The 23,972-nt window shown below is 40.2% G+C and overlaps 5 protein-coding genes and 1 long non-coding RNA gene across 8 annotated transcripts; 2 read left to right on the top strand and 4 right to left on the bottom strand.

Annotated features, from left to right (window-relative positions):
* The first annotated feature begins 478 nt into the window (after nucleotides 1–478).
* On the top strand, nucleotides 479–8,990 carry LOC124316385 (WSC domain-containing protein 1-like). The gene is made up of 7 exons (XM_046782301.1): nucleotides 479–597; nucleotides 7,100–7,690; nucleotides 7,771–7,865; nucleotides 7,938–7,990; nucleotides 8,076–8,185; nucleotides 8,261–8,697; nucleotides 8,763–8,990. Exons 2-7 carry the CDS (start codon nucleotides 7,442–7,444, stop codon nucleotides 8,899–8,901), a joined length of 1,083 nt encoding a protein of 360 aa, XP_046638257.1. The 5' UTR covers nucleotides 479–597; nucleotides 7,100–7,441; the 3' UTR covers nucleotides 8,902–8,990.
* Nucleotides 3,218–5,112, bottom strand: LOC124316727. Its single transcript, XM_046782673.1, has 3 exons — nucleotides 4,688–5,112; nucleotides 4,551–4,602; nucleotides 3,218–3,553 (listed from the first exon to the last, which is right to left on the bottom strand). The coding sequence occupies exons 1-3, from the start codon at nucleotides 5,110–5,112 to the stop codon at nucleotides 3,218–3,220; spliced, it is 813 nt and encodes a 270-aa protein (XP_046638629.1).
* A 2,074-nt stretch (nucleotides 8,991–11,064) lies between the features above and the next one.
* LOC124316646 lies at nucleotides 11,065–23,336 on the top strand. 3 transcript variants are annotated; one of them, XR_006911908.1, is made up of 8 exons: nucleotides 11,065–11,273; nucleotides 11,362–11,527; nucleotides 11,586–11,652; nucleotides 11,730–11,954; nucleotides 22,456–22,619; nucleotides 22,731–22,911; nucleotides 22,978–23,088; nucleotides 23,169–23,336. It is a non-coding gene; the product is annotated as an uncharacterized LOC124316646 (long non-coding RNA). The 3 variants fall into 3 exon arrangements; XR_006911909.1 differs by lacking the exons at nucleotides 11,065–11,273; nucleotides 11,362–11,527; nucleotides 11,586–11,652; nucleotides 11,730–11,954 and adding an exon at nucleotides 17,332–17,367; XR_006911910.1 differs by lacking the exons at nucleotides 11,065–11,273; nucleotides 11,362–11,527; nucleotides 11,586–11,652; nucleotides 11,730–11,954 and adding an exon at nucleotides 21,781–22,034.
* On the bottom strand, nucleotides 13,648–15,627 carry LOC124316249. Its single transcript, XM_046782076.1, has 6 exons — nucleotides 15,456–15,627; nucleotides 15,033–15,354; nucleotides 14,813–14,967; nucleotides 14,551–14,755; nucleotides 14,238–14,489; nucleotides 13,648–14,175 (listed from the first exon to the last, which is right to left on the bottom strand). Exons 1-6 carry the CDS (start codon nucleotides 15,618–15,620, stop codon nucleotides 13,697–13,699), a joined length of 1,578 nt encoding a protein of 525 aa, XP_046638032.1. The 5' UTR covers nucleotides 15,621–15,627; the 3' UTR covers nucleotides 13,648–13,696.
* Nucleotides 17,986–19,871, bottom strand: LOC124316298 (alpha-(1,3)-fucosyltransferase C-like). The gene is made up of 3 exons (XM_046782163.1): nucleotides 19,628–19,871; nucleotides 18,772–19,566; nucleotides 17,986–18,701 (listed from the first exon to the last, which is right to left on the bottom strand). The coding sequence occupies exons 1-3, from the start codon at nucleotides 19,748–19,750 to the stop codon at nucleotides 18,405–18,407; spliced, it is 1,215 nt and encodes a 404-aa protein (XP_046638119.1). The 5' UTR covers nucleotides 19,751–19,871; the 3' UTR covers nucleotides 17,986–18,404.
* Nucleotides 19,914–22,306, bottom strand: LOC124316471 (protein Star-like). The gene is made up of 5 exons (XM_046782446.1): nucleotides 22,164–22,306; nucleotides 21,927–22,102; nucleotides 21,648–21,842; nucleotides 21,302–21,568; nucleotides 19,914–21,225 (listed from the first exon to the last, which is right to left on the bottom strand). The coding sequence occupies exons 1-5, from the start codon at nucleotides 22,231–22,233 to the stop codon at nucleotides 21,055–21,057; spliced, it is 879 nt and encodes a 292-aa protein (XP_046638402.1). The 5' UTR covers nucleotides 22,234–22,306; the 3' UTR covers nucleotides 19,914–21,054.
* Nucleotides 23,337–23,972: the final 636 nt, after the last annotated feature.

The following is a 23,972-nucleotide window of genomic DNA, read 5'->3' as shown; positions in this document are numbered from 1 at the left end:
TTCAAAACACTTTGTAACAATTATATAACCTAAATAATTGGTTATTCATGGTCATTGACTGGGCCAATTGTAAAAAGTGGTTATAAAGTGGCAGCTGAAACCGTATACCGTGTCGGTATTTTCAGTCACGGATCTAGATTTCAAATAAAGAAATAATCGTGACGTTGCATTCTTAGCGCCTGGACATACTTTTCACGCTTGCAGAAACGAGTTAGGTTAGTCATCTTGAACCGGCAATTGTCCTTCTCCAGCTGTTTTTATTTTATCGAACGGTATAGGAGGGCTGAATTAAAGGGAGGGCATTCAGGTGTGGCTGAATAGGAAAAAGGGATTTGCTGGCCCCTGAAGAAACGGGAGAAAACATCCCTCTGTTTTTTGTGGAATAAAGGGACAATTTCAGTGTCAGGTGAGGCTAGTCGCGAGAACCTGTGGGTGCCCATGGATGGCGAATCCGGCAAATCGAAGATGGAACGGAAATCAAACAAGAAAAGGTTAACAACCTGAGCTAACTTCATGGTTACATCCAGCATTAAAAAATGTAGCCAAAATTCTGCACTGCATTTTAGATTGTCGCAGATCGAATGGTATAATAAACAGGTGAAATTCAAGAACAATTAAATGTTACAGCCTATAATAACCTCTGCCCTTCCTAGCGGTCAACACAAAAACAAGCGAGTTTTCCTTTCAGTTGAACTCGTTTGACGGGATATCTCCAAGACGATTAGGTATACACAGCATAGTTACATACAAAATTGTATTCTTATAGGCAACACACAACCCTTTGATTTTGTGTTTTAAGTGCCTCCAACCCTTGTCCCTCCCAAGGGGGATATGTCCTTGTCTATTTTTCTTGTATGTCTATCGGCCGTGTTGTCTTTGCTGGATTAATAGTTTGCCAAGAATAAAACACGGACTTGGACCTGGCAGTTGATTGAGGGAGTAACAGGGTGAGTTAATATTATTTAATAATTTAAACAGACCTTTATTATTATGTGATCAGGGACAAAAATAAGGATTTATATGGATTTATACCGGGACCGTCTACGGAAAAGCAGCAGAATCCCCGATCGTCACAACCGGTAAAACATTTCTAGTTTCTTTGTTGATAAGATGTACCAATTACTGTAGTTATTTAATTAAAAATCTTAATTGTAATGAAGGGAAACGATGTATGAAACCCCAGAAAACGATGATCGGGAAACAAGCGCACGCAGGCGCAAGGGATTGGACTATAAATGGGGACCCCCACGGACTCGACTCTCTTCTGTTCGGTTGGCAAGGCGTTGTAGGCAAGGCCGGGCTCCAGAAAACTCTAAGCGCTGGCTCATTAAACCACCACCAGCCACGGGGAGCGGACGTGTCGCCCCAATTTTCCGTTTGAAACATTTGCCTAATTTTGATGTGAATCCGTTTTTCACATCAAAATTTGCCAAAAGTGAAAAATGGAAAATTCGGCTGGCAAAGTTACGACATTTTTTAGAAAGGGGTGTTGTGTGTGTTTCTAGTTTCGATTGGGGGTTTTGATTATTTGCATACTCGCTGTTTAATTTTCATCCAGAAATTCCCACCCTATCTTTTCTCAGTCCCATCCTGCGTGCATGAGAAGGAAATAAATAAAATATAAAATATTCTTAATTAAAATAATGGAATTCTTTATTAAAGATAAAGAAGATGTGTATTTAGACGCATCGTATTGATTTCAAGCGAAATTTTAAAATTAAAACAAAAATAGACACGTGATATTTTGTGGACGAGTGCACAACTGAAATTTGAATTCATCAGTCAACAAATTATTTGGAAAATTCGTAACACTCCACTGCCAGGGAAGGACGTCAAAGCCCACTTGGGCCGAGAGTTATTCCTGGCAAACTATTCAAATATTGGAAATAATTATTTTAGAGCTGACTATACATAATAATCGTTTTGAGAGATCGAGCATAAAATAATAATATTATCTGGACGGTGAAGTGTTGACAATTTGGCTCCTCTTTCCACGGGTAGTTGATTGACGGATCTTGATTATTGACGATATTATTATCAGATGCTGGTGAAACACACTCGCGCATATTATCTGTATTGTGCGGTGACGCTGTTTTGCAAGTGCTGTTTGTGTTGACTAATAAACCGTAATTCAAATGATGAAATAAACTCAGCAATATGCTACCGACTAACAGACTTGTAATTATAAAGTTAGTTGTGAAGTAGTTTTTGTGGTGGAGCCTCATTGTTGTTGTTGATGGACGACTGCTAGTTCTAGACGGAGACGACCAGCAGGTAGACTACGAAGCGTCTATTAAAGATTGAATTCTTCAACAAGACTGCTGGTTGAGAAACGAAATGATTTCCAAGCAATACCTGAGGTACCTCCCCTAACAGAAATGTTCAACGAGCACGTTCTGCAACAGTAATTTTTGTTATTGTTCCTTAAGTTTTATTATGTATATATAGAATATGGGGGGATGAACTTGGTGGTGATATAGGCATATATATATACACATAGCCTGAGAGTTTCTCTTGGAGGATTGACTTTTTCGTGCTGGGTATGTGTATTAAGTTTCTTTCGTGATTTTTGCCGATTTCTTTTCCTTCAAAACTAGTATGTAGTTAGGCCTACTACTTAAAAAGGGAAAATGATCTAAGTAGGCCTAAGTCGTTTCTAAAATAGATTATTTACTTAGTAGATAGACTATTAAAATAATAAAATTACTGATAAGTAATTTTTCATTTTACCTGGCGGGGCTCAATGTTATTGCCAATGTCTTTGAACCTACACAACTAGCCTAATACGATTATCTCATATACTCGAAGAACAAATCACGCGCATAATGCCCGTATTATGTAAACCGTTTGATAGAAAGTGGCAACATTTAAGATTCAATAAAGCGGGCTATTTAGCATAGAGGAGTTTGCTGTTGTACCACGCAATTTCGTATCCTGCCGGTTGGTTCACTAGTTCAAGATGCGTGAAATTGCTAATGTACCACGGATTGTATTTGGAATCGAAGCGGACCATGCCCATGGACTCGAGAGCTCTGACATGTCGGATGAGTTTGCGGAAGCCATCCAGCAGATAATCGTCGGGAAGGTGGATCTCGAGGCCGAATTGCCGGATTTTGGAGAGCATGCCCGTCTTGATTACATCCGGCAGGACCTTCCACTCGGAGCCTTCAATGTCCATTTTCAAATAATCAATGATTTTGGGACCATGGCGGACGGACTAGGTCTTGTAGATGGAGGAAAGCGAATACATCTGCCACTTTGTGACGTTGTCGCTAGTCTCTAGGATTTCGTCACGTTCGCCCAGTCCCCAGTTGTAAAAGTGTATGCCAGGGGTGTGGTAATGTGGTTCCATCGTCATGGAAGAATCGAAAGCGAACACTTGACATCCGTACTGTTCCATTTCTTCGTCAAAGGACCATTCGCTGTTGATACCGAAAGAATAGACGAGACATTCTTCCGGTTTGGGAGCAACTTGAGGATCGATGAAAACAGCTTTTTGTCCGTCTTTTCCCGAAGGATTTCCCAATATTTGACCACCGAAATTAATCGTGGGCTAAGCGACAGGAAGACCGGTTAGTCCACATGAAATAGTCCATGATTTGGGTCCCCGTTAAGACGTTAGAGTCCACCAAGGTGTCCCAGTAGGAATCGGAGCAGCAGCAATTCGTCCCGGAATCCTTATTGATGCCTTTCGTGCTTGGAGTGCTGCTGTCTCAATAAGCATCGGGATAGTAACGACTAGATTTCTTATTTGTATTCAAGCTAGTAGGCCTGCCATTGTAACGGTTGGCTGTTGATGTTGTCCACGGATACGTGTTTAAATGGGTGGTGCTCATTAACGTCGAGAAAATATAATAATCACAATAACGCAAATAATCACGGAAAAAAACAATCGAACGCAAATTTTTTCAGCGTCGTGCATCCCGATACTGAAATGACCCATGCGCGCCATCAATCCAGATAATATAGTGGTATCTACCCAGGTCAACAATAAAATACAAAAAAAAATAAATAAATAAAAAGGATTAGAGTTGATTAAAGAAATGAACACAGCATATAGTTAATTAATCCTTTTGTGCTTAATATTATTACCTTGCGTTGAAAAGCACACGTTCGAAACCCTTTTTTTTCAAAGCAGTGGTCCAAGTGTCCAACACACTCTTCTCCACAGGTTATAAGAGCCAGTTAAAAATAACAAGAATTTTGAAATATTTCATTTAGAAAAAAAAACCAAACAAGTTAACCTCTTTTACAGTGGTGTTTGTTTTGCCATGTAATGTAACAGTTTGATCATCAGCTAAGCAAACGATCGATGATCGACTAAAATTAGCCTTAGCCAGAATCTTGACAAGTATATAGTGAAAATAGAATTACAGTTATTAGAAACTCCTTTTGGAAATGGTAATTTTACAGACTATGTACAATTATGAGATGGAAATAAAAAGCCACCTCCCCAGGGGAGGAGCTCTGGGTGTTACGTAGGCTAGGCATTATTATTCTGAATAACCGCAGACCAAAAGTCATCAAATGCGCTGGATTCAGCTTGAAACCAATTTTATCCAGTTTCTTGCTTGAAATCTCCCTATCGTAGTCCGGGATCCACTATAAACAAATCAAATCGATAACTATAATTTCTTATTGATTAAACTGTTTTAAAAAATTAAGATTTAATTGTGAACAAACTAACCCGAATAAAACTGACAAAGTGTGGCGGACAGTCGAGTCTCCAATGAAAGTGATGTGCATTGGCCGTCTACTTCTTTTGACGGACAACGCATCCAAACAGCGGACAGCATCCGCTTTTTTGAATTCCCGGACGTGACTTCGAGTTTGAACGCCTCCGTTGACACTTGCGGCCGCCGTCTGTTCCTCGCTGTCCGTTTCACGAGTGTCGTAACTAACAACGTCGGTGCTTAGCCTGAAATAACGTCGGTTGAGATACTCGTCTTCGTCGTTCCGGTAGCCATCGTCAGCAGGATCTATCGACGGGATACCGAAGCTTATTTGACTCTCCAAAATCGGCCCGTCCATTATTGTGCCCAGCAATAAGAGTAATGTCGTAATGACTAACAAAGTAAAGCAGAGCCGAACCGACTGCCTGGTTGTCGACATTGTTCTCTGCATAGATTAAAAACGTCAAAATAGTTACATAATAAAGAAATACATCGTTAGTTACATCGTTAGAAAGAACAATAGGAACGGCCGGCAAAGCCAACCCAAACACTCGGCGAGATTTCATTCAAGGGAACTACTTAAGTCATCAAATGCTGCTGGATTCAGCTTGAAACCAATGTTATCCAGTTGCTATTGATATTAGATAATAGACTGCAAAAATTGGCAAGAAGCAAAATGACATAGCCTTGTTTCCGTTTTTCCTTCATCGTCATCCGGTCTTGCGCTAAATGTGACTGTTTGAAAAGCAACCATCATTTCATCGGTCAATGCCGAGCGTCATTGACAAAAACCGCCCGCGTGTAAGCAACAACCCCAAAAAATGGACGTTTTATTCCGGTTTTAATCCCCCTTCCTATTGTATCTGAACCCCACGATAATAACTGGAGAGAAAGAAAGACAGATCAAAAAAGACAAAGAAAAGGGCATCAGCGATTAGTCAGAGAAAAGAATTGGGGCCGATTGTAACTCTTCCTCTCTTCACCCGCCTTTTTGGAATCTTTTTTCATTACGAAGGAGAAGCTAGCTTGATATTCCTCCATTCCAGCTATTGAGTCGACTCGAAATACCCAAGCGGGAAAGCCACCAGCCAGACAGAGAAAAGGCACACACCGTCTGATTCAGTGATCCTATATAGCTTCCTACAGTTCACTCTGTGACGTTGTCGCGCTAGACGTTGTTTTTAAAAATAATTTAGAACGGTGTATACTTTCGTTATACTCTCTGCGTCTATAGCTATTACGCTGCGTCTACTGCGTTTGCCGTTTAGATGGCGGTGACGGCTGTGAAGCTTCAAAAATTCAGTTTGTTTTAAGCGTCTCTCAGTTCGTTGCGTTATACTAATTCTGAATATTGGGTGGATTGAAATTAGAAACTCAATCAAGTGGTTATTTTCACCTGCTTTTTCCCTGTGTTGATGACGTAGACCCAGTCGTCAACAAGATGAAGTCAAAGGTAATAACGATTGGGCAACCATTACCACACCACAGCGTTTATAACAGGACGTAAACACAATTTTTTGTTAATCCACCCAGTGTTACGCCTATCTTCCATCGCCTACAGGCAGGTAGAATTCTTATTTATACTTTTCTCACCTTCACAGATCACGGATTGTTTGAGACTTGGAAGAGGAAATCAGATCTAATGGATGGACTTTCAGTTGCGTACTCCATCACTCATCAGTTTCTTGTTCAAGTTTCGTTTAAGCTCCAACCAGGGAAGGTACAGTATTTTAGCCCATCTCTGATGCAACAAATCTGTACGTGAATTTCAACCTTAAGTAGTTCACTTGAATTAAGTCTCGTCGAGTATGTGGGTTGGCATTGCCGGCCATTCTTTTCGTTCTGACTGTGAAGAGCTGGCTGACGATAGATTTACTCAGCCAATCGAGAAAGCGGTTAAATAAAGTGGCAGCTGAGATGACTTCGGTATTTTCAGTCACGGTTCTTGATTTCAAATAATTGACGTTGCATTCTTAGCGCCTGCTGGACATATACTTTTCACGCTTGCAGAAATGAGTTAGTTAATCATCTTGAACCGGCAATTGCCCTTCTCCAGCTTTTTTTTTTATTTTATCGAACGGTAGGAGGGCTGAATGAAAGGGAAGACATTCAGTTGTGGCTGAATAGGAAAAAGGGATTTGCTGGCCCCTGAGGAAACGGGAGAAAACGCCCCTCTGTTTTTGTGGAATAAATAAGGTATCAATTTCAGTGTCAGGCTAAAATAGTCGCGAGAACCTGTGGGTGTCCATGGACGGCGAGTCGAAGATGGAATGGAAATCAAACAACATTCCTACATCCAGCATTAAAAAATGTAGCCAAAACTCTGCACTGTAATTTAGATTGTCGCAGATCGAATGGTAATAAAAACAGATGAAATTGAAGAACAATTAAATGTTACAGCCTATAATAACCTCTGCCCTTCCTAGCGGTCAACACAACAACCGAGCCAGTTTTCCTTGTGGTTAAACTCGTTTGACGGGATCTCCAAGACGATTAGGTATACACAGCAGTCACATATAAAATTGTGTTCTTATAGGCAACACACAACCCTTAGTTTTTTTTCAAGTGTCTTTAACCCGTCTCCCTCCCATGGGGTAGGTGTCCTTGTCTATTTCTTGTATGTCTGTCGGCCGTGTAGTCTTCATTCAGGTAGTTCCAATAAGGGAGGTCCTAAGAAAAATCAACCTTTTCACTTTTCGTCGGAATTCTGACCAAAGTTTTTTAGTCTTTCGTCCAACTTCGTCGTAGGTGACGGCCAAACAGACAAGATGAAGCGTCGCTTGAGAGACTATTACTTCATTTGTTTTTTTACGACGGGTTTGATATTGATTTCGTTGCATCACTTCAACAACAGCAGTGCAGACAACACGATCAGCAATTGCAAAACAAATTCAGCAGAGAGCGACGCTACTAAACAACATCAGGATTGTATTCCGGACTACGATGAAGTCGACCAGGAACTGATGGCCACTTACCCGTGGATTGACGATCCCACCTGCCGACATTTCGCCGTTCAGGTAAAAAGATTATTTTAGTTTAAACAGATTTATTTGGCGCAATTAATTACGAATACATTTCTGTTCGGTTGGATTAATAGTTTGCGAAGAATAAAACGCGGCCGAAATGGGCTTTAACTTCTTTCCCCGGAAGTGGAGTGACTTGGACGCGCCAGTTGATTGAGGGAGTAACGGGGTGAGTTAATATCATTATGTAATTTTTAAAAAATATTGGACCTCATTGTTATCTGATCATGGACAAAATAAGGATTTATACCGGGACCGTCTACGGAAAAGCAGAATCTCCGATCGTCACAACCGGTAAAAAATTTTAAATTTGTTTATTGATAAGCTGTTCCAACAAATGACTGTAGTTATTTAATTCAAAATGTTAATTGGAATGAAGGTCACCATGGGAATGAGGCTGACCTGAATTGCGAATGCACAATTCTCATCAAGGATCACGACGTTGGTCTGCCTGATTTCGCATCCTTCCCAACTATAAGGAACAACCTCGTACATATTATTTAAATGCCCTTTTAAATTGTAGATTTAAACTCTTCCTGACTAATATTTTAATTTCCTCGACAGGTAAAGGACAACCAAACCAGGAAAGACAACAAGAAAAGAGGTCCCATTAGGAGTTTCCTCTACGACAACCGCGGGATTTTACTCCTCCGCAATCCCATGGACGCATTATTCACCTTCGCCCATTTCCTGGGATCGTCTGGAAATCACACGGGCGTGGTGTCATCTAGCGATTTCGTGGGGCCCCAGTTCGACAATTACGTCGACTACGTGGCCGACACTTGGGCGGATCACGCCGTCGGTTGGATCCAGGACATCCAAAACGGGACCGTCCTCTTTTACGAGCGGCTCCTGTTGGAAGATACTGCGGCCGAATTGACACGATTGTTGAGTGTCATCGGCTTCAGCGATCCTCACCATCCGCCAGTCGATCCGGAGCGGATGCGCTGCACTCTGTTGCACAAGAATCGAGCGGATCGCAAGCGCACCGAAAAACCAGTGTAAGAAGATTACAAATTAAATCTGATAGTTAATTACATTTATAGACTCTTTTAATTGTCTTTAGGATACCGTTGACGCCCAATCACCGGTCCAAGTTGATGTCGGCCATCGAACGAGTTCAGGAGAGTCTACACAAGAAAGGCTGGCCGTTACTTCCAGTTTACCTCTACGATCTACGACACAAGGAGAATCCTGGCGTCTAATAATTACGATGGAATCTTCAATCAATTTTTCCTGCCGCAGCCGGTTTTATTTGAATATAAATTTACATGTTTATCAGAAAAGCTGGCCTGACCCCGCAATGATATGATTCAAAATCAAAATAAATTTTAGTTTTACTGAAGTGACAGAAGAAAGTCGTTCGACTAGCACGCAGATGTTACCGATTCAAAAGATAAAAGTTGAAGGACAAATAACGAGTTGAGCCTCTTCTATTAACCTTTGCCTCACCAAAATTGGTCAACAAAATAGGCAGTGGTTGACTTTCTTTTTAGGTGAGCCAGTTTGACGAGGCCCTTATCACGATTCCCGAACTAAAAAATAAAATAACATATTCTGATACCAAAAAATAATTATAGGCAAGTATTCCCTGTCAAGTCATCTCGCATTTGGTTCCTTTCATGTCGTGCACAAGTCACCGAGTCCCGCACTATTACATCGTTTGAACGAATTATTTTTCACGGTGTGGCATCAATCAAATCGTCAAATGACGTATATACTTGAAGGGTTCACTTTTCATTGGGCGTGAGTCTATGGAATAGCTGAATACACACTCTATACTGTTAAGCAGGTAAATAAAACTAAGATTACAATTGGAATGATTATGGGAGCTTAATTAGTGTTCTAAATTTGTGAAATTGTAGTGCCTGACTAGCATTTATCATGTAAGCCCCATGTCAATGTTTGCACTATGTAACCATTTCCTTTGTTCAGATTTTATGCCTGAGCCAACTATCATAACAACACAATATGCAAGTTTTCCTTTTCTGGCCTCTCATCAGCATCAATCCCAGCATCATCGTTTTTGGGTAATGATTTGTGTTACTCTTATTCCTGCGACCTGAGATATTTTAGTGATTCGTGGCTTGCATAAATGTAGTGTTTTACATGCAAACCTTCAATTCTCCCATTTATTGAAAATTATGTTTTACCCACTGTCTCATTTGCAACTTTCCTTCCTTGTTGAGTTGTTAGTTCAATATTTTTCGTAACCCATTTTTTTTATTTTTCATTTAGATTACCAGCATTCCATTTTATTGGAGAAACTACCGATGTCGGTCACGTTACGTCTCTCTTCTTCCCCAATCTTTAAATGTCCTCGTGTACACCCATGTGATTGTGTGGGTGTATATTCACGAGTCTGAGGCATAGGGGAGATATATAGAGGAATAGGAATATACCGCATTGGATTCTCACGCAACAAATCATTCCACTTGTAGAATGGATCTAACATCCCTTCCAGAAAACAAACAAGGCGATCCTTGCGAATTTCAAACGACTTGAATATTCCTGGATCAACGACATCCTTATAAGATAGAGTTCTGTTATTTATCTAGACCCGTTTAATTTCTTGTTTTGTTTCACGGAGATTCTGCATTGTTGCTGCTGGCATATACACGACCGAGTTCCTCTCTGCTGGCTTCTCTCCCGTCAATGGATAACACAGAAAATGTGCCGGGGAAACAGAATATTACTTTCCGGGCTTTTGTGCCAATATTATTAAGAAAGGCAAATGCTACTAGGCTATTTGGCAGGGCTCGTTGTCTTTGTTTGCATATGTAGATTGGCAACGCGGTCCCGCAATATCACGTGCCCGTCACTGTAAATAAAGCCTGTATCAACTGCAACCATCTGAGAATTCTAAATTCGCAACTTAACTTTGACCCTCGCTTTGACCATCTTGACGAACTAGGCCTATATAATAAGCAAACAGGAAATTTTTAAAACGATCCGTCGCAGAGTTCTAGTTACTCGGAAACGTACTGACATGACACGTCAATCTATTTCGTAATCTAGCCAGCAGGTTATTACTAAGCAACTAACACTTTGCCGTGTTTATTCTGGTAAGTGTTTGACAGCCTATATAGTGCTGCAGTTTATTACAATTTGAAATTGCCGCCAATTTCTGGATTATTTGAATTTTGAAAATCTATAATATTATTTACGATTTAAATTTTGGCGCTCATAATTCTGCAGCATTAAATTAATTACCAGCCGTAGTTTATTCCCTCTTGACTTTCATGAGGGTCCTGGAACTCCTGGATTAAATGTGGCGATTTTTAATTGTATCGATATCTTACTAAAGCATGGCTAATTAGAATATCAGTGTCGTCTGCTACAGTCTCGTTCTTCACCACTCACCAGTTTCGAAAAAGCTCCTGCTTCTGCTGCACTCAATCCCACACACATAAAAAGTTTAAGATTATGAAGAAAATGTAACGGTCACTTTTTTGGTAAACGTACGTGGCTGCACGAACAATTGGTGAACAAATAAAATGACTAAAATGTGGTCGTTCGTCGTGTGGACTCTGTGGTGTTGGTGTGGAGGCTCAAGGCTCTCCACGCTGTTTGGAAGGTAAATTAAAGTGATAATACAAATGCAATGATTTCGAGAGCTTAAACAAAAAAGTTAAACCTGTTTACAAATTGGTGAAATGTCATAGTTCCTGACTGGCATTTATCCATGTAAGCCACCCGTCGATGCTTGGCAGTTTGTTTGCACCTGCGTAAACTTTTCCTTTGTGCAGATTTGAGGCCAGTCATCGTAATCACAAAATATGAAAGTTTTATTTGTGCTGACATTTGACCTGTCCTCAGCATCGTTTTTGGGTAATGATTTGTGTTACTTTTATTCCTGCGACCTGCTAGAGAGATTTTTATGTTGCAGGACCTTCACGAGTTCAGTGTATTAACATGGACATACTTTACATTCTCCCATTTATTGAAAAATTCAGGTTTACCCACTGTCTCATTTTCCTTGTTGTTTATGTCCAAAATATTTTTTCGTAACCCATATTAAATTGTCATTTAGATAAACAACATCATTTTGGATTGGAGAAACTACCGATGTCAATCTGAGAGTTACGGATGTCTTCTTCCCCTTTCGTTCAATCCTCTCTGTCTTCGTGTACACCCATGTGAGTGTGCGTGTATTCACGAGTCTGAGGCCCTTTTTTCCCTATCCCGCCTCTGGTGTAATTCAACTTTGATGGTCTAAGCACCTGTGGATGCCCGGCCGTATTTCCCAGGCTTTAAGGTAGGACAAACATTGATCTTTGTTATTCTTTTTTGACTACTTGTTGTCGTTGATTATCAATCACTACATCTAGAAAGGAGTACGATTATTCCTTCCTGAGCTAGGCTGCGGTTGAATGGTTCTTATATCGCCGTTTTTGTTCTCCTCAGTTAGGGCTCATTAAATATTTCATTTGAATAACGACTGTGGATCAGGCCCGTTTTTGTACCTCACGACTCACTGACAGTAAATGTTGATAGGAGGTCACAATAACAATTTTTGGTTTGAATTCTTTTTCGTGGCATTTAACAACCATCCAACAGTTGACGTTGACATTGACGTCAATGTAATGTAAAATCATCACCATTGAGTCGTCAAACGATCGTGAATGGCCGACCCTGGCATTTGGCATTCATCACCTGACATTAAACTGTAATGTCTTTAATGATTAAAAACCACCAAACGAATGTCATCAAAGTTAAAAGAATCTTCGTTTAATCAACTAACACGACATGGTTCAACTATTTGGTCTCTCAACATCTTGGCCTTTCGATACTGACAGTTTTCGTCTTTTTCTGACACCGCGGTGGCGTGGTCGTCCATTTCGTGCGGGATTTACCGTGAAATTCACAATTTTTAAATTAAAACCATTTTTTTTTTTTTAAGATGCGGGGAATATTAAGCGATTCAGCGTTAATTTTATGTGATGTTAATCAAATGCGATCGCCAATCAAATTGGATTTTTTTTTAAATTTTTTTAAGGGGAAATTTTATCATCAAATCAAGTCCCCTGCCCTTGAATTTTGCAGATGAACGCGTGAATTTGCGTTCAGCCATGCACAACTATAATGAGGATATAACTGTGAAAAGAGTTTGAAAAAATTTCAAATCAAAAGAGGCAAATGAATTTTCTCACACTTTAGTCCACTCTGCATTTAGTAAAAATCTGGCAATCAAAATTGGTTTTTTACTTGCCACGCCCACATTTTAATAGATAGAAACGTGACAATTCGTTTGTGCATTACAAATGTTTAGTTGCATTTACATTTAAATTTTCGTCAAGAATTTCCCACTCCTGAATGAATAAGAGTCGACCAAATTTTCTACCCAAAGTTCCCTATTTTTTCTCTCCTCCCAACCTGCGATCGTGAGAAGAAAATGATTAAAAGTTAATAAAATCAAATTTAAAAAATGAAAATCTTTCTTAAAGATAAACGAGATGTGAGGTTGCATCGTTTTCGTTTTCATTTCGAACGAAATTTTCAAATAACGAGATAAATCAATTTTTAAATCTGGCAATCAAAACGAGTTTTCAACGTCCCGTGCTCTTATTTTTAGAGGTAGACTGAATTTTTCTGGACGAGTGCACAACTAAAATGTTCATTCATCTGTAAAATAATTATTTTAAAATTCCGATCCGTAAGTGAATTAAACGCGAATGAATTTTCTCCCATTTCAAGGCCTCCCGCTTTTTGTAAATGTGGCAATCAAAATTGGTTTTTAAATTATAACGTCTAGAGTTTTGCAGATACAAATTTGAAATTCGTTTTGTGTATTCAGTAAGTGTAATTAAATCTACAGTTCAATATTGGCAAAGAAATTCCTATTCCTAAATGAATTAAGAGTCGAATAAATTTTTCTTCCCTCCCCAGTCCCCCCCCCCCCCCCCCCGTCAAGATTCCCTCCGTCCCAAAAATTTCTTATCGACGTTAAACAAAAATGTTCGGGTCGAAAATGTTTCGTGTCGCCGATGAAGTTGAACCTCAAAGGGACGCGGCAATTTCCTCCTCCAACATGAAACCCGTGAAATGGGTCAAGTGGTAATCAATGTTGTCATGCAAATACGTGTCTGAACCAGAATAACCAATCTGCACCCAGAGTCGGTCGCCTTTTTTCAAGTTCAGCGTCGACTGGAGGGTCACCACACTATATTGTTCTACGGGGCCCTTATACTCTGCAACAAAACTCAACCCGATTGAATTCCCGTTCAAATAAAGATAAGAATAAAAATTAGCATAAGATGAAGATTCAAGATGCGCCACTCCCGCGAAAGAGAAAAAATAAATTCCCGGTTGCGGTGCCGTGAATTTCCCGGTGTTCAAATCCATGGCGTTTCCCTCGTTCACCCGCACCAAATCGAACGGGATCGGAGTTGATTGTGTGTTGAAATTAGAATTTCTCTGGACGTAGAAATGGACAGGCGCCGATTTAACGTCGACATATCCAATCCATTTCTGGAAACCTTTTCATCAATTCAAAATTTGATAATTACAATTGAATACGTTGAGAATCTGAAACATTTACCTGGATCGTCAGGGAGTTTAGAGAAATCGCAGTAAACAGATTCCATTTTCGCCGATCCCATTACGGAATAAAATCCGTTCAGGGTGTGGCCAATCAACCACAAATCTTTGCACGACTTTGGCAGTCCAGTCAAAGTCACTGATCCGGTGCAAACGAGTCGGCCAAGCGTGTGGACGCCGGATGAAGTTTCCAGTTGAGTTCTTCCGAAATTCAAACGAGTGACGGGCAGAACATTTTTGTCGGTAATGACACCTGCATACGAAATTTATTTTATTCATTTTAATTCTGTAAAAACGTGTGAACCGTAACGCACCGTCGTCGACTAATTGAAGTGGTGCAAGAGAATCGCAATTGCATTTCGCCGCAGGATCGACGCAATTTGCATCGATTCCGCACTGGCAGGTGTGAACTCCGTCCGTGTTACTTCCGGCCCAAAAGTATTGCGCATTTCCTTCTCTGTCGTTCCACCAGGAATAGGTGACGCCATTTGACTCGAATGAAGCAAAGTAGCAGTCGTACTAATAAAAGAATAAAAAATTAAACGTTAATAATTAAATGAATCAACTGGAACTGACTTTGATCGATTGGTGGCATTCAGTGGATAATTCTATCAAAGCTTTTATTTGTCCGATTGACGAATTGTAGTTGATGGAACGTGAATAGCACCCGGCATCGGCGCAGTGGCCCACATTTAAAGAAGATTCACTATCGTGTACAATTGAGGTTGATCCTGTTTTTATGAAAAGATAATTAATCAGATCATATTTTCTTTAATTGAAAATTTAACTATTTGACCTGATGTCATATCGCAGTAAACGTAAATTGGGTTATCGCCGACACCTTGGCCGTCCGGATCAATCCAGTGCATTCCGGATGGAAGTGAAGGATCAATCGCTTGAAGTTCTCTGCATGTCCTTGGGCTTCCGCTCATTCCAGTTGATCGAATTGAAATTTCTTTTTCAACTGGAAATAATTTTGAATCAGTGGAAACTGGAAGCTCATCCGCTTCCAACAGGGAAATTAAAATTCTTTCTTGGTCCTGAATTTTGACTTCCAATTGGACATTTTTGGCCTCTAGTTGTATTACTTTTAATGCCAAATCTTGTCTTAGTTCATTCTGTCATAGAAAAGCGGAAATAATGTTTTATATTATTTTTATTTTTATTTTGGGTTTTATGTTACAGTGGAACACTAAGTTAAACTAAATGATAGACTTACATTTAGTTCGAGTTGCGCCTCCAGTTGTGTCACCTTTTCTTCAAGTTGAGCATTTTTAGCCTCAATTTTGGCTTCTAGTCTCACTTCTAATTCTTGCAGTTTGTCTTCCAAGGAAAATGGGGTAAGAGCAGAGGAACAAATTGTTTTGCAACTTAAAATTAACATCAAACCAAAAAAAACTGTCTGGCGAGCCATTTTTTCTTGATTTTCTTTGTAACAAAAGTGACACGTAACAATCGACAGAAAACCCACTTTGTTTAAATACCTTTAGTGCAGTTTTATCAATCACCTATCGTGCAACGAGTCCATAAAAGATAAAACTGCCGATATTTTTTATTTCAAATTTGGTTTTTACTCTTGAGCAACATATTTGGTTTATGATGACTCAAATAAGTTACGTCACCATTATAATCCAATTATTCCGTTAAGTTTAGTTGAATCTATTTGGTTCTTTTGAGAGTTTAACGTTGTTTAACGACGATTATTCCGCTTTATCTTCGATGCGTGATGACTCACCACTGATTGATTGGTTGTCATGACTCTGCGGACTCACCTGAATAAAACTGCCCATTTTTCGTCAGTCCAACATGTGAAAACCAACAGCAAAATAACTTGGGTGAGTGAGAATATGCCATTTTTTGAAACTGGATGTGCATTTCAATTTATAAAGTCGGACCCATTGTTGCGTTCAACTTAAAGGTTACGCTTGATAAATTGGGATATTATTGCGGATATAAAAGAGTCTAATTTGTGTTTGTATAATATCCCTGTCGAAAAAGATAAATTCCGCGATAAAAATTTTTAAATGTCAGTCTCAAGGTCTGATGTTATTTGTTTTCTACGTGGCTATATGGACATTGGACAATCTACCGTTTATTGAAGCGGGAATTAACCTGCGGACTGGTCAAACAAAGAAAAGAAAAGAAAAACTAACAGATATAAATTATTAGCTCAAATTGATTTACTCGCGTTTTACTAGGCGTGAAGGGAAATTTAAATTGAATTTGTCGATTGATGAGTGCATATCCTTCGATCGTGTTTCACATTAGCAATCGTTTAATTAACTCAATAACAAGTCGAACGGACCATTAAAGTTGCAGTAAATCATTTATTTTTAATCCTTTGTTAACTAGCGACGAATCCTAAAACGCTAGCCAAGCCTTTCACTATCGAAAGACATTAGCGACTATTTATGGTAAAGTCAGCAATTGTGACATTAATGTTTAAACTAAATGTGATGCATTGCATTGCATCACTTATTCACTAACAAATTTTATTTTCTCTCTTGCAGTTAAATGGAGCGAAGCAGACCAGAAAAGAAAACAAGTGTGCTGACAGCAACAACTGGACACTGGTGGAAACATTACAAGGTCTAATTTTTATGTAAGAATGTTTTATTCAAATAGAGAGCTCGAAATGAACAAATAAAATAAAACAAGCTGGCAGATTAGATAAAAATTTCGAATGCCACACCAACTGCATTCAAGTCGCAACCTAGGCGCACCCAAAGTAATAGATAATAATGATCTAAATTACATAAATTGTTTGTTAATCGTGCACCTATATCCCGCATACCTATAAATTGAGGGATCAACTATTTTTTAAATCAATTTTTAATCCGTGTTTATATCAATGTTTATGTCTAAATATTTTTCGTAACCCAATTCTTTTATTTTTTTAATTTTTCGATAAACAGCATCAGCAGTAACAGCAGTGATTGGGGAAACTACCGATGGCCATGTATCTCTTCTTCCCCTTTCCTTAAATCCCCTCTGTTCTCGTGTACACCCATGTGAGTGTGGGTGTATTCACGAGTCTGAGGCCCTTTTTCCTATCCCGCCTGGTGGATTCAACTTTTCAGCGGATGGATGGATCACTTGTGGATGTCTGGCCGTATTTCCCAGTCATAAAGGTAGGGAAAACATTTATTTAAATTCTCCATTTTTGACTATTTGGTGTCGTCGATTGTAAATCATGACATGGTACGATTATTCCTGAGCTAGGCCTTTGAGTGGATCAACTGTTTTCTCTTGCAGTTTTTCTCTTCTCAGTCAGTGTTCATTTAGAACTAATTCATTAGTAGAACAACTGCAGATCAGGCCTGTTTTAACTATTTTACAACTTGGGTAAACAATCCAATCCGAAAGAGGGACTTGCCACCACACCGGAACCTTCTCTTTCCATCTTGTTTTACTCGTTATTTTTTTCTTAGTTTTTAATGTTTTAGATAGTTCAAAAGTGTGAACCTCGTCTGGCCATATCGAACGATATTGTGTTAAAACATCGCAGATCTTTTTTGTTTTTAAAATCCAACTAGTTTGAATATCAAGAAGGGACTTGACGTGCAAAGAGAAAGTCGTGAGCGTCGCTGGGAATCAACGCGTCTCACATCAGATATGGAAATCAAGGGCGACTTGTCTCAAAACCAGTTGGGTTTCTTCACCTATTTAGACCCTCATCACTTTCTCTCGCTTCTTCTTCTTTTTACCGTGTCACCAAAGTTCAGTGTTCCGCTTTGATTAGGCTCGTTTTTATTTTAAAGGTCATCAACACGCACATCGAGTAGTAATATCTTCTACACTTTCACCTTGAAAAAAGAGATGGGACGATTGTTTGGGCCTCATTATAAATATTATAAATCTAGTCAAACCACTAAGCGCGTCCAATCCTTATTATCTCATTGTAACATAACTGAGGGACGCTGAAGAGCAAACACCGTGGAATAACTAGTAGGGCGACTGCACAATAGACAACACGGATGTTAATGAGTGAATGTGTATTTGCGTTAGCCGCGTATATAACGCCCGCTCAAAATGCACCGGGGATAAGCCGTTTCCGTAGTTGCGCAATTCCGGTGAAATGTATTTTTGTTTCTCTGCCGCACTGAATTCTCATTTACAATAAAAATTTGATTTCGTATACAAAATAGATTAATAAGGGCCGTTTTTATCAGCTGGGTAAGTTGCAGTTGACTGGATCGTCGACCCACCACTTGAGAATGTCGTCGTAGACGCGCGGCGGGAGTTGGTCGTCATTGGCCAATTGGCAGAGGCGACACCAGCCGCGTTTCTGGTACAATTCGACGGTAAAATCCCGTCGCCAGTCAAAGTAGCGGGCGTACAGCGAGTCGGCCTTGTCCAGCAGCAAAAGATAATCGGCGAGTTGTTTGGGCGTTGCGAAATCGTTGACGTCGATAAACGAATGGGGCGGGGCGAATTCCGTGTAATCCACTCCGCCCTTGACAATCTGAAATCATTTTTAACAATAATTACGTTAAAAATGATTCGAATTAAATAAGAATTTCAAATCGACTTACAGGCACTGCGTCGTATAATAAGCCGACCATTAGCTTTTCCGTCACGTAATCGGTGCACAGGGAATTCTCGAATCCGATGTAGAACTTGTAATGGTCGTGGACCATTTCCCGGCCGCGGGTCTGATCGGCGCAGCTCAAATTGCCGCACTTGCCGTAAATGTCGACCGGAATGTATTGGATGAGCTCCTTGACGTAATCCTCTCGTCGGCCGGACGTCACGCAATTCGACACGAACCAGGCGGCTAATTTCTTCTTGCCGGAAACATTGACGGGCGGATAATTCCGGCGATTGGGCGTTGGAGCCGATCCAGCTGGGCGAAATTTGGGATAGACGGAAGACGCCGTGCTGTTTGGGATGGGCACAACCACTCCGTAAGCGTCTCGATTGACAATGTCCGAGTCCAGGCGGTACGTCATGGTCCAGTTGAAGAATCCGTAGCGGGTGCGGTTGTATAAAAGCGGAAGCGGGTCCGTGGTGGCCGGCGATTCCATTTCGTAAAAGACGAATCGCTGGTGGGCGAAACGATATGGCGGCAAATCGGTGAGGTTCATTTGCTGGACGGAGAAGATGACGACGTCGCTCTGATTGAACAATGCCCGGTCGTTGGTGAGGTAACAAGTGGCTGTCGGGCATTTGGCGTCGAGAAACGGTTGCTGTCCAAATCCGAAATTGAAATCCTCGAAATCAAAGAAACTGTTCCAATACAGAATCGTTTTGAGGGCCGGCGGCCCAGCTTCCTCCTCCTCAATGTCGTTGAATGGCATCAATTTCTCCTCCGTTTCAATCACTTTATCCTATACGTCAATTCAATGAAATTATTTATTAATTAGTACAGTTTTAAAGCGAGAGTCTTACTTGGTTGAAATCCAGTTGGCGAACGCCGATGACGAAAACAAAACAGAACAACATGACCAATAATTTGTGTTTTCTGCGCCATAGGGCCGCCACTAAATGAAATGACGACTCTGACCACTTCATTTTGGTGGAAAATGCTAGAGAATAGGATGTTTTTTTTTCTTTTCTTTCTTCCAGCTGCAAGAGAAGTTGAATGGACACTGGATTCCAACTGGAATGTGTGTCAGGCAAGGCTGAAATAAAAGGAGGGCGATGGAAGCTCTGATTTAATTTGGCTTGACTCGTAGTGTCTCCCATTTTTATCAAAAGGCCTGAAATGTGTGATTGTTTTCACCTCTCGTTTTGATTTGATCACGTGAAAAACGCCAAAGCAGTTGGGAGAATGATTTTAAAAAAGTAATTGAGGAAATGGGGAAGATATTGTCAGCAGGGCACGGACTATGACGGACATCCGAGTCTAACGAGCGCGTCTGTACCTGCATCCGGAATTGCGCCGATTGATTCCACTTGAATATTATTTCCGGTGATGGACTTGAAAATGGTTTTGAAAATTTCAAATAGCAAATAGCAATTAAGAGCTGGACAATTCAACGCCAATTTGCTTACCGTATTTTTTTGAGAAAACGTGAGGGCTTCGTATCTTTGTCTTTTGATGGAAGCGCTATGACTACCTTTCCTCCCATCCACCGTCACAACCCATATCCATCCAATCCTTTCGGAGAACACATTCCTTTTCAAATTTTCTCTGAAATCGTTTACTACCCCCTAGCCCTACACAAGACTACGCCCACCATATTTTCCTTGCAATTGAGTACGGCGAAAAAATAGACGGCAGTTGGCCACCTTGACACGTATGTCAAGAATACAACGAAAGGGGTAGGTCAAACGGTCGGGGGGAGTATTTCACTATTTGTATGACCTTTTCCTGTTATTTCGCAACGGTTTTATCTTTAACCCTTTCCTCATTTTTAAAATTGTGCGCCAAACAATTTATCATGAAATATGTTGAATTAATTGAGACCGGCGAAGAAAGACGGCAGTAGACGGTAGTAGTTGGTCACCTTTATGGATGTCAAGTACACAATTAAAGGGGCAGATATAACAAGGTCGCTGAGGAGAATTTGTTGGGCCTTTTCCTGTATTTTCGAACGGTTTTATTTAGTACCCTTTTCTTTGCATGAATAGCAATACCGTGCGCCAAACAGTTTCTAATGTTTTCACGTCTCTTTCCGCGCGACAGGATGCAATAGCTCACACGATTTGGTAAAAATTAAATTGTCTGATATTGCCACAGTAGCTTTGGAAACAAACAAATTTAAAAGCGATTAGAAGCACAATTAATCGTCAGGCAATATTTTTAAAATAATAGTATATTTCCTATTTCGTCGCCAATGTCGTAATACAGAAAAGAAAAAAATACCGGTGATCTAAGCCTCGTCCTCGAATATTCTAAAGCCGTAGAGAAAATCTTGAACGAAGACGACTTCATGTGAGTAAGGCATTGAAAACATTCCGAATTTGATGAAATTGTCGCCCTCCATCAGTCGGGATATGGCGGGTTCACCTTCAGGCGTGTGATTCCATTCCACTGTTAATGTCTTTAATCACGCACAAATGAGTTTACGACTTTACGTTATAGAAGATAATTCATTTTTTTTATGATCTTGTTTTTACCTGGACGTAAATTTTGTGCCACGGAATAGTTTTCAATATTTTGTACTCTGACCCCTCGACGTCGAGACCGAAGTAATCTACGTGGGTCCTGCCAATGGCGAGTAGGATGGAATACAGCGGGAAACACTGAACCTTGTAAATGTCTTTAGTGTCGTTTACAGCCGATCCATCTAGGATTCCAAGCATCTCATTTGATTGCTGATCTCCATTCATTTCCTTTTGCGAAACAACAAAACTCCCTGCCGAGACGGAGCCATTGTAGGTGACCTAATAAAGACACGCTCGACAGGATAAGGCAAATTTTTCAAACGTAATTTTGATTGCCATATTATAATAAAGGACTTACTTGCATTGGATATGGCTTCGTGCTAAGGCAGACGGGTGAAGTATAAGCTTTGCGATTCCGTCTTATCAGTCGGCTGTACGCTTGTTTGTCAGCTTCTATGAGCAATCCAGTCCAGCCGAGTGATCGCTCCATGTACAAAGTGTTTGACAGGAATTCGCCGTCGTAACCACCGCACTCGATGAAAAAGCCGTTGATCTTAAACGGCAAAAATTAAATCGATTTGATAGCTGTGGTATTTGTCGTAAATATCGTCTGAATTAATTATCCTTTGAATGATACTTTATTCTGCAATATTCTTAAAATGGCTTTAGATTGGCCGTCGGAAGGATCGATCGTTTCGGGATAGTCCATTTGATACGGGACTCTTTTGGGTGCTGGTGGGCGGAGGTAATTGCTCTGAATCAAATGAACAACACACGGATGATCTTGCTGCAACTGATTTGCGTTAGCGTAGTCTGAAATCGAAATGGGTTTATGAGGTGTGTCACACTGTTACATGTCATAGCCGCATAATACCTACGGTGCAATCAACCGAGTACTCGTCCGCTGGGGCCTTGGACCATTCCTTGCCATAGGTCTCCTCCATTAGATTGTATTTATTTGGAAATGGTTTGTCAGTAGTTGTAGTCTGATTTTCTTGACGTGATCTTGTTAGTTTAAAGGATTCTGTAAAGCTCTAAGATTTAGGAATATAATTCAATTTTCCCACAACAGCTAGTGTAAAGATTGAAAGGCAGACTTAAACTCTCTTAATTCATTTGTCTTACCTGTTGATGCTCATCCTCATCTCTAATTATTTCTTTTTCAGAGGTGGACTTTCTAATGAGACTAAAAACATAGTGCAACGACAGCAACAAAGCAAGGAACACTACGAGACGCAGGACGGCGATCAGAGTCGAGGAATGTAAACGCACCATCGCCTCCAATGAAATCGTGTTTTGATTTCAAGCAACAGTAATGACTAACTCACAGGTAAGAAAATCGAGTAACACAACACGAAAAGTATGGCTGATGAATTTTATGTCACTGCTGTTCGTATCCAAATTATTTCCACTACTGTCACGTATCATTTCTTTTTTTCAGGAAGCCCCCAAGCTAAACATATGGACTTGTCAAAGTGAAAGTTGTATGAAGATGACATTGCTGAAAAGTCAAGTGCGCCTCATCCAGAGTATTTGACTAGGCTATGGCCTGTGAACTGCAGTTGTCGCCGGTTGCTGCGGATACTCAGCCTGAAGGAACATGACAAATGTTTAATATTTAGGTGACGAAATAATTACGCCTTCCTTCTGTTTAGTTATACAAGTAGATCTACCGATGATATCGTTAGCCATCAGTTTCAGGCCGAGTCGAGGTTGGACGAAACGCTCATACTTGATTGCGCTGCATTATGGGCCCTAATCTTTCAGACCGTTCAACTGTACGAGAGAAAATATACGAGGTGAATTTAATTTACATTCTGTACAATTTAACACACATGCACCAAGAAATGCGTAGTAATCATAAGACGTTTTCCGACAGAAGACGTTGGACTCTGCAACCCTAGCAGGTGTGACATTCTTCTGTGTACCAACAGGTGTACCGTGGGGAAAGTAACACGAGCGAAAATTGCTGGTGGCGCGTAATGCAGAGAGGAATTTTGTTGAACATGCGCGCTGCGTATAGTAGTTAAAAGGAGAAAAGTTAAAAGGAAAAGTATAGTAATTCAAAGGACACTGTTTCAAGTGGTACGAATAAGACAATATAGTCTATTCAAAGCGGGACGAGTAAATTTAGACACGATTATACCGAAGCATTTCTGTTATTAGAAAACACGCTCAACTGTGGTTTAATAAGTTGCTGATGTCTATTACAATTAAACTTGCTGTTGTGTTTTACGACTGTTGACTCGGGAATAATTAATTATCCAATTGTCCCCATTTGAAAAAGAAGTTGACACGGCCGTGTATAGTAAAGATCACATATTCCTCGATTTCGTTCGCTTTGTCATGTGTCACAGACTAAGGTATAACTTTAATTTGAGCTAAATCTAAATGAAAAGGCTAAAAAAAAAGCCCTTCGGGTACCTTCTACCTTGCTAACGCAGGAATCCGTTCCCTCCAGTCGTCCGTGGATGCTAAGGGCTATCACTAGATGGCTCAAAGTCCACCTTATTTTATACCATTTTATACATTAAACTAGTTTTTATTATTTTTTAAAAATGTACAAAAAATTCAATAAACAGGGCGTCCGGTTCAAGACGGTTTTTCTTCTGTACGAGTTTAAACGCAACTGTTATACCACCGCTGCGGCAATGAGACAAAATGCGATGGTTTAGTTTAGCGG

The sequence above is a fragment of the Daphnia pulicaria genome, chromosome 12 (assembly GCF_021234035.1).
Source record: "Daphnia pulicaria isolate SC F1-1A chromosome 12, SC_F0-13Bv2, whole genome shotgun sequence".
NCBI classification, from domain to species: domain Eukaryota; kingdom Metazoa; phylum Arthropoda; class Branchiopoda; order Diplostraca; family Daphniidae; genus Daphnia; species Daphnia pulicaria.
Note: the sequence above shows the minus strand (reverse complement) of the source record. Positions and strands in the feature narration are given on the sequence as shown.

Bases quoted from the DNA above. Each gene is read 5' to 3' on its own strand.
- LOC124316727 (XM_046782673.1), bottom strand. From the start codon at position 5,112: ATGTCGACAACCAGGCAGTCGGTTCGGCTCTGCTTTACTTTGTTAGTC. The intron at 4,603-4,687 runs GTTAGTTTGTTC...ATTTGTTTATAG, and splicing joins ACTTTGTCAGTTTTATTCGG to TGGATCCCGGACTACGATAG. The intron at 3,554-4,550 runs GTTTCAAGCTGA...CCTGTCGCTTAG, and splicing joins CAAGAAACTGGATAAAATTG to CCCACGATTAATTTCGGTGG.
- LOC124316385 (XM_046782301.1), top strand. From the start codon at position 7,442: ATGAAGCGTCGCTTGAGAGACTATTACTTCATTTGTTTTTTTACGACG. The intron at 7,866-7,937 runs GTGAGTTAATAT...GGACAAAATAAG, and splicing joins TTGATTGAGGGAGTAACGGG to GATTTATACCGGGACCGTCT. The intron at 7,991-8,075 runs GTAAAAAATTTT...ATTGGAATGAAG, and splicing joins ATCTCCGATCGTCACAACCG to GTCACCATGGGAATGAGGCT.
- LOC124316249 (XM_046782076.1), bottom strand. From the start codon at position 15,620: ATGTTAATTTTAAGTTGCAAAACAATTTGTTCCTCTGCTCTTACCCCA. The intron at 14,756-14,812 runs GTCAGTTCCAGT...TTCTTTTATTAG, and splicing joins AATGCCACCAATCGATCAAA to TACGACTGCTACTTTGCTTC. The intron at 14,176-14,237 runs GTAAATGTTTCA...ATTGATGAAAAG, and splicing joins TAAACTCCCTGACGATCCAG to GTTTCCAGAAATGGATTGGA.
- LOC124316298 (XM_046782163.1), bottom strand. From the start codon at position 19,750: ATGAAGTGGTCAGAGTCGTCATTTCATTTAGTGGCGGCCCTATGGCGC. The intron at 19,567-19,627 runs GTAAGACTCTCG...ATTGACGTATAG, and splicing joins GCCAACTGGATTTCAACCAA to GATAAAGTGATTGAAACGGA. The intron at 18,702-18,771 runs GTAAGTCGATTT...AAATGATTTCAG, and splicing joins TATTATACGACGCAGTGCCT to ATTGTCAAGGGCGGAGTGGA.
- LOC124316471 (XM_046782446.1), bottom strand. From the start codon at position 22,233: ATGGAGGAGACCTATGGCAAGGAATGGTCCAAGGCCCCAGCGGACGAG. The intron at 22,103-22,163 runs GTATTATGCGGC...TTTCGATTTCAG, and splicing joins CTCGGTTGATTGCACCGTAG to ACTACGCTAACGCAAATCAG. The intron at 21,843-21,926 runs GTATCATTCAAA...TTGCCGTTTAAG, and splicing joins TAAGAATATTGCAGAATAAA to ATCAACGGCTTTTTCATCGA.